This window comes from Protopterus annectens, chromosome 5.part0, assembly GCF_019279795.1.
Source record: "Protopterus annectens isolate FY-2018-M chromosome 5.part0, PAN1.0, whole genome shotgun sequence".
NCBI classification, from domain to species: Eukaryota; Metazoa; Chordata; order Ceratodontiformes; family Protopteridae; genus Protopterus; species Protopterus annectens.
The window spans coordinates 1,844,749,939-1,844,757,752 of NC_056735.1; the positions used below are offsets into that span (position 1 = coordinate 1,844,749,939).

Below are 7,814 nucleotides of genomic sequence, written 5' to 3' on the forward strand. Positions count from 1 at the left end.
CAGCATATGATTTTTCAGAGATGGAATCTGATTTCCTGAAAGAATGGAAATCTGTCTCATTAGCTTGCACAACTAACTGGCTAAAGATTTTCATTAAGAGAAATACTTGTGCCCATGAGAAAGTACGTTAAAACATCATACAACTGCAAGAGACATTAATGACACCTCTGAGTTTAATTACTCCAGCAAATTGTTTGATATAACATCTGGCATTGCCAAAGTGGAATCTGAAGCAGTCGCTAGAAAAAAGAAGAAATTGTCTCGAGATATAAATGACTACAGTAGTGGAGTAATTTTTTCTTGGCAACACAGAGGAACGAGAGGGTGTTCCAGGCAGATGAGCTATAGAAGGGGAAGATCTCGTTCGGGTCCATCCTCGCATGAAACTTAGATATCATCTGGTGTCTTGGCGCCCAATGGGAGGAAGAGTGTTTCCTTTGAAGGACATTAGAGTGTTGGAAGAAGCAGCATCTACAGATGATGGCGAAGTTTTGGAAGACCAGAATCAGGCAAAAGCAAGAGGAAGGAGGTTTCAGGGAAAGGGGAAAAGTAATTAAACTGTCTAGCGGGGCAGTTTAAGGTATGTTCCGCTCAGTTAATAGTACTTTCCCGGAGAACTGAGAAGTGAATTTGTTGCCACAGAGGGTGAATGATTATGACTTTGATTTTAACCCTCCCTTGGTTCGTTTGGCATCCGAATGTTATGTCTTTCCAGGCACGTTTGTTCTGAAAGACATGATAGGGAATGAAGCGGACAAAGCTAAAAAAAAGGTTTAGACATTGTGAAGCTTTCTGATTTGGTGCTGTCTGAGGCAGCGACAAGTGTTTTGCTTAAGGGTACGAAATATGTGCCAACTTTTTTTCCTTCATTAGTTGAATTTATTAATGAAATCAAAGTGTTTTGTAGAAAACTTAATTTGAGAGTTTTTTGGCGCTAAAAAACACTTACAGGAGAATGAAGCAAATACCTTATTTGATTCAAACAATGATATCATGGAAGATTCTTTGGGCATTTCTCTACATGACAATCCATTTGTTGTGTGGGACTCTGAAAATGAAAGTGTGGGAGACATGGCTGAAATTAGTGCAACTGTTTGTTTTTCAACTGGTTATGGAAAACTGAAAATACCCAAGGTGCCCTACACTAGTTCTTTTCTACACCCGAAGAATACAAATGCAGTCAATGTCTTTGAATGTGCACTTTGTAAACAGATTGAATTTGCATACTAGGAGTATATATCAAGCTGTAAATCATGGAATTTGTGTAAAGAGCAATGGTCAGCTCTTAAGCAGTTACATACTGTTACTGACCAATATGCATTCACACAGGCAGATAAGGGTGGAAATTGGGTGATTCTGAATAAGAGAGCATAACAATATGGCCTTGGAATTGTTAGATGACAAGGTTTATAAAAAGTTACCAAGTAACCCAATAAAATAATTTAATGGGAGGTTGTTAGAGTTATTAGAAAAAGGAGAAAAAAATCAATGACTATAAACCTCCTGGTAGACCGATAGTCTCAGGGGTGGGTTCTTTTTTTACAGAACACAGGCATCTTTTTGGACTCCCGGTTAAAGATCTATCTCCCTAGAGTGCAATCGTATATTAAAAATACCTCTCGTGTTGGAAAATATAAACAAGATTCAGTGGGACCCAAGCCTTTATTTTGCCTGTGTGAAGTCCCTGTACACCAATGTTAATATCGAGATGGGCCTGGAAGCAGTGGTTAAAATGTTGGGTGAGGGACCAAAAACCACGAACATTTGTCAGTTAGAATTTGCTTTAATGCACAATTATTTTGTTTTTGAAGATTATTTGCAATTGGAAGGAACTGCAATGGGGGGTGGCTTTTGCCCCATCCTATGCAGTTTTATTCATGGCACATTTTGAAAATGTTTGTGTGTTACAGATTTTTTTTTAAGGACTGTGTGATCATGTTTAAGAGGTTCATTGACTATTTGATTTTTGTGTGCAGGGGGGGAGACTGAGTTTGATCAGTTTATGAAATTACTTGATCAAAACACTTGTGGCTTGGAATTTACTTACAGAACTAGTAGGAATAGAATGTAATTCTTGGATGTTGAATTTTATGTAGATGAAAGGAGTGTTTTGCAGTATAAACTGTACCATAAAGATACAGCTGTGGATAGCTTTTTTGGAAGCTGGCAGTGCTCATCCTGGCCATTTGATAAAATCCCTTCCTTATGGTGAGTTCAGAAGAATGACCAGTACTTCTGATAAGATGTTGGAGAGGGAATTTGATCTAGTTAAGAAGAGATTATTAAAGCGTGGATATAGTATGTAACATGTAAGTGAAGCTTTAAATAAGCTGAAGAGAAGCACGAGTTATAAAAGGAAAAGTGTTTCTATTCAACATGAGAAGTTTATTATGAAAAATTAAATGGAGAAGGTTGGTGTAGAACCCCTTTTCTTTGTGAACAAATTCTCTCCCCTTTCTGAAGTACTTAGGGGGTTAGTAAATTACCTTTGGCTAGTGGTATGTAGGGATGAAGTAGCAGGGAAGCTATTTCCTGAGAAAGTTAACTTTTTGTATGGTAGGTTTAATAATTTAAGAGTGAAGAACGAGAAATAAGGCGGATTCAGTTAAAAGAAAGGGAGTATTTCCATGTGGGCTTTGTAAAGTGACATTAAAGAATATTGATGGATGGATAATAAATGGAACGTTTTTGGTTAAAATGAATTTAGTTGTAAGTCGTGTGGTGTAGTCTACATCATTGGATGTGGATGTACACCTTGTAAATGGTATATGGGACAGACAAAAAGGAAGGAGAAACTTAGAATATTGGAGTACTTGGGTGATGTAAGAAATAAGAGATTGGGCAACCCAGTGGCACAACACTTTTGCGACCCACATGGGGGTAGTAGAGATAGTTTATTCTTTAGTGTATTAGCAAAACCCTTTGAAGAACATACTATGGGGGGCTGAATTTAAAAGGAAGTTGATCAAGTTAGAAAGTAAATTAATGTATTTGGGCACTTTATATTCTAGGGGTCTCAATCTGGATATTGATTGGAACATTTAGATGCTGAATGTAATGAATGGAGTTTAGCTTATTTACAGAACAAATGTGTTGGCTAGGTTAAAAAGCAATGAATTTTGGATGAATTAATTGATTAATTTAATATTAACAAAAACATGTACAATAAAAGTAAGGATGAAATAAATTACATTTAATAAAATAACTTTATAGGTTATGGATAAATACTTAATCTTGGGGGTAGGTTGAAAAGTATGTTTTGTGTTTAAATGTACAAGTCATTGTGATGTATGAGGAAATGTGAAAATGTGCTATTTCATTAAGTAGTAGAAGTGATTTATCCTTTTAAAAAAAGTATTATGATGCACGTGAAAGTGTGGGGGGTACATCTTTAAGCTCTAAGCTGCATAACGAGTAAAGAAAAGTATTTAATTGTTTAAATTAAGATGAATTAATGCTGAGCTGCAATATAAAAAGCTGCTTGGATTGTATGAAGTTATTCCATTGAAGGCCTGTGAGGCCAAAGTACCAGGATGTATTGAATAAAGAAAAGAAAATTGGCAGCTACAGCAGTGCTTGGTGTTTTTTTGATTGAGGAGAATTCCTAGTGTTCCAGCTTCTTTTGGGAGCTTGTGTTTGTACTATAATCCTTAATTCCAAGTAATTTCCGTGGTATCCCCGAAGTCTCAAAACAACCTACTAAAGTATAGTGGGTCCAAAAAACAAAACCGTGTAAGAAACTTCTCTGTGTGGAAGATTTTCAGTCCATACATTTATAGCTAATCACTGTATATTAATCAGATCAGACAATAGTAGTAGAAGTAGCAAACGTAAACTCGTCAAGTCAAAACAAAATGTAATAGAAAATATTGTACAGCATTACTAAGTATTCAAAAGTAATCCAAGCAAGGCAGGCAGTCTGTTTCCAGTTGAAAATCCTTTATTAAGTACAGACAAGCGATCCAAGTGAAACAAAAATATAGTAATAATTTCCTCACAAGCTTTCTAAATATATATATACTTTTTATCAGGCATGGGAGTGGTTTATTGTGCTGTAAAACTGTGTTATTGGTACACATGTTAAATTCACATCCCTTCCCCCATCAGTATGACATTCGAGCTGGTCCTGCCCTACCTAGTAGCTGTCATAATAATATATAACCCTTATGTACTTTAAATAAAATTTATAATGATGTGGTACCTCTTATTTAACCAAATTAAGTAGATTAAGTCTGTGATTTTATCCAAGACCATATACTACATGGCTGGAAATATATCAACCTTAGTTCATTTGGCAATCAAAAAAATATATAAATATATACATATACTTTTTGCATGTAAAAATCAATTTCTGTTTTCATAACCTATTAACAAAGATCGCTTTCGTCCTTCTAGACTTCTTCAGGTCTGTGTACAAGAACCCTAAAAACCTATATAATTGTATAGTTAGTATTGTTATTACACATCATTTTGAATAAAGTGGAAAAAAAGAACCAGAAAAAAATAAGAAAAAATGTATGTATGATGATGGAAACAAAATATACACTTAAATTTCAACTGATTTAAAATGGTATTTAAAACCAATTTGTAGAATAAAATAAAATACAATTAGTCATGTAAACAATGTGGCAATTTTCTAAGTTCCAGTGCACTTTTAATTGAAACAGTAGTAGTTTAGTCCGGGCTTCCTAAGAGTTCAGCTTTAATTGCCACATGAGAAAGCTTGTGAGGAAATTATTACTCTATTTTTGTTTTACTTGGATCGCTTGTCTGTGTACTTAATAAAGGATTTTCGACTGGAAACAGACTGCCTGCCTTGCTTGGATTACTTTTGAATACTTAGTAATGCTGTACAATATTTTCTATTACTTTTTGTTTTGTTTTGACTTGACGTGTTTACGTTTGCTACTTCTACTACTGTCTGATCTGATTAATATACAGTGATTAACTAGAAATATGTGGATTGAAAATCTTCCTCACAGAGAAGTTTCTTACACTGTTTTATAATCCTTAATTCCCATTTCCACTCCAATTTACTTCCGCCACTTTTCACAATGTTGATCATATTCTCTCAATTCTTGCATCGATCTGTAGAAAATTCTATCATTATTATGCTACCATGTAAAGGACATGCTTAGATTGACTCTGCTTCCTCACATATATGCATTTTATTTTTGAGTTGTAACCTTTATTTCATTACTTTCCCATGTTTTTGTACCTAGCTTTCAGCCATGTTTTTCTCCACTGGATGTATATTTTATGTCCTTTGTCATTTCTGTATTTTTTTTCTGCAATGCATTGTCAACTTTTGTATTCTTTGAATATATATTTTCTAGTATGCAACTCATTTAATTTGTATGCTGAAGCTTTTCCCCTTGGGTCTCTACTGAAAATGGGCCATATGGCTCAGTTGGACTAACCCGGTTAACAAATGGCAAATAAATAATTAAATATTCGTACGTTATTATTCTCCTAGCCCATGGCCATTAAGCTTGCAGTGGAGGTGAACCAGCTAGAGGAGTGACCATCATTCTTACAGGTAGGGGAATTTTTGGTTCCAAAACTCTCCCCTAGTGTCCTGATGCTCACACCAGTGGGGGAAGATTTGCAAGATTGGCCCAGTGTCATGTGCTTCATGCATACACTGAATATGGCTACAGTGATTACATTTGGGCAGTCTGAATGCATATGTAATCCCTATTGCTTGCTGCTGCACCTGGCAGCTTCCATGTGAAAATATTAGTGGACCAAGCTTAGACCATTTCCTCAGTATGGATGAGCCAGTGTCAGTTTATTCACTCATACCATCCCTCTACACTACAAAATAAGCCAGATGTTAACTTGTCATACCAATGGAATGATTGTATATGGTTTAAGTATTTTTATATAATAGTCCCTTTATGTAGTTGCTGGAAAATGCATTAAAAGCATTTTTTTTCTTTTCTTTCTCTGTAGTGTGAAGAAAAACATGCAGTGTGAAGAAAGTAGTTCAGAAATTAAAGAGCTGAAGTTCTTGACTCCAGTACGGCGCTCACGGCGAATTGAATGCAGGTCGGGTCGACTACCTACAATGCTGAAGGATCATGATCCTGCTGTTTGTACAATTGAGGAGCTTGCTAGTCTAGAAGGAGAAATTAATGCCTATGTCTGCAGACAAAACACTGCTCTTCAAGAAGTCACAAATTTCTCAGATTGTAAAACTGACTAGATAGAAAAGCTTGAGCACTACATTGCAATTTGCTGCTACTCATCCCTTTGCTTATATACAGAGGGTCAGTATTTACTCATCTGCAGTGTTCTGTATTTTTTTTTTAAGTTAGTCTTTGTAAATACAGTACTTGTAGTAGCTGGTTTTGTCCTTTTCCTTGTGTGTCATGTATTTAGGGTGGGTACAGAGGCACCTACTTGCAGAAAAGTAGCAGCTGACAGTAAGTCAGCTTTTTGCTAGAGGACAAAAACACTTTTTGAACTCTTTCTACCTACTCCCGTCTTGTAATGTAGAATTGTTAAAGCTTATCTACAAGGCAGAGGCATGTTACTGCTTAGGAACTTGTTTTCAATGTGCATCTCCAGTCAGGTCACAAGCTTTCATTTGGGTTTGCTTGTTAACTAAGAATCTTTCAGCTTGTAGCATGCATTAATAATGTTGCTTTTTTAAGGGTGGTCTTATCATAAATTTTGTAATCCATTTTTAGCTGATTAAGCTTGATGCTGCAAAGCAAACCATAACCTGCAATTGTATCTTCAACAATGATTGGTTGCCTTCTGTTTTTGTACTTAACAGAATTATAATCACAGGAGCTTACTGGAAGATTGGTAGGTTGTGGATGTCTTTCTCCATTTAATTTAATCTGCTACACTTTCTGCTGTATATACATATTCTTGCTGTTGAGAGCATCATTGAAGTATCCTTATTTCTTCCACTATCCCTTCCAAGTCGGTAGCCCAGTTATTCATTGCCTAGCCTTCCTTTGAAGGTTTTCATTCTTGTATAGAGTAGGAAGCTTTGAACGCAACCTTTCATTTGGACTCTGAATATGAGCAACTAAATGGTTGAAAAAGGGTATATAGTTAGTATGGGGTAGGAGTTTGGTGGTGATGCTAAGAGAACATATTCTCTTTAGAAACATGTTAACTTTTAGGCATCCCATGTAGTGACTTGAACTTAAATGTCAACTTAATTTTCAGATTGTTCATTAAAATTTGCATTTGAAAATTCTTGATCTAGCTTACTTTGTTAAAAACAAAATTAATTGTGGCAAGTTAAAAAAAAAATAGTTGATTATGCCATTATATGTTCTGAATATGAAGGCAAATAAAATTTAAAGAAAGTTACCTTTTTTCAAAAAAATTAAGATTTGTGTATTAATTGCATATGCCTGTCGTTTTATAATTCCTTCCATCATTATAACAGAGCAAACTACACCAAAATCGGAACACCCTAGTGGTACAATCGCAACTGTCTTGTTTATTCTGCAACTATAGATGTACAGCTTTATCAAAAATGTAGATGTGTTTCTTACCTAACCTATTTTATGTTTTCATTTTATATGTTTAGAATGTAATGTAAATAATTATAATTTTATGTTGCATTAAAATGAGAATATTAACTTACTTTCTAGTCTCGTTTTACTTAAACAGTGGTAGGCATGCAACATTTCAAGACCAAATTGTATTTCAGCAGATTTTGTTCCTCTGTGTACTGCAACTGATATATCCTAAAAATATAAATTGATTAGACTTGGCCTCAAATTTAGTTTACTGTAGAAAGCAAACCATGGGGTCAATATGTTGTCCAAAAATCATAAACATGC

At 35.1% G+C, this 7,814-nt stretch overlaps 1 protein-coding gene across 1 annotated transcript in view; it reads left to right on the top strand.

The window, feature by feature from the left end:
- The window catches only part of CKAP2 (cytoskeleton associated protein 2), a 741,255-nt gene extending 733,641 nt beyond the window's left edge, over positions 1-7,614 (top strand). Inside the window, exon 9 of the mRNA XM_044071663.1 lies at positions 5,956-7,614. Coding sequence (XP_043927598.1) covers positions 5,956-6,208 — 253 coding nt within the window. The 3' untranslated portion in view covers positions 6,209-7,614. The remainder of the gene's footprint in view (positions 1-5,955) is intronic.
- The last annotated feature ends 200 nt before the right edge of the window (positions 7,615-7,814 follow it).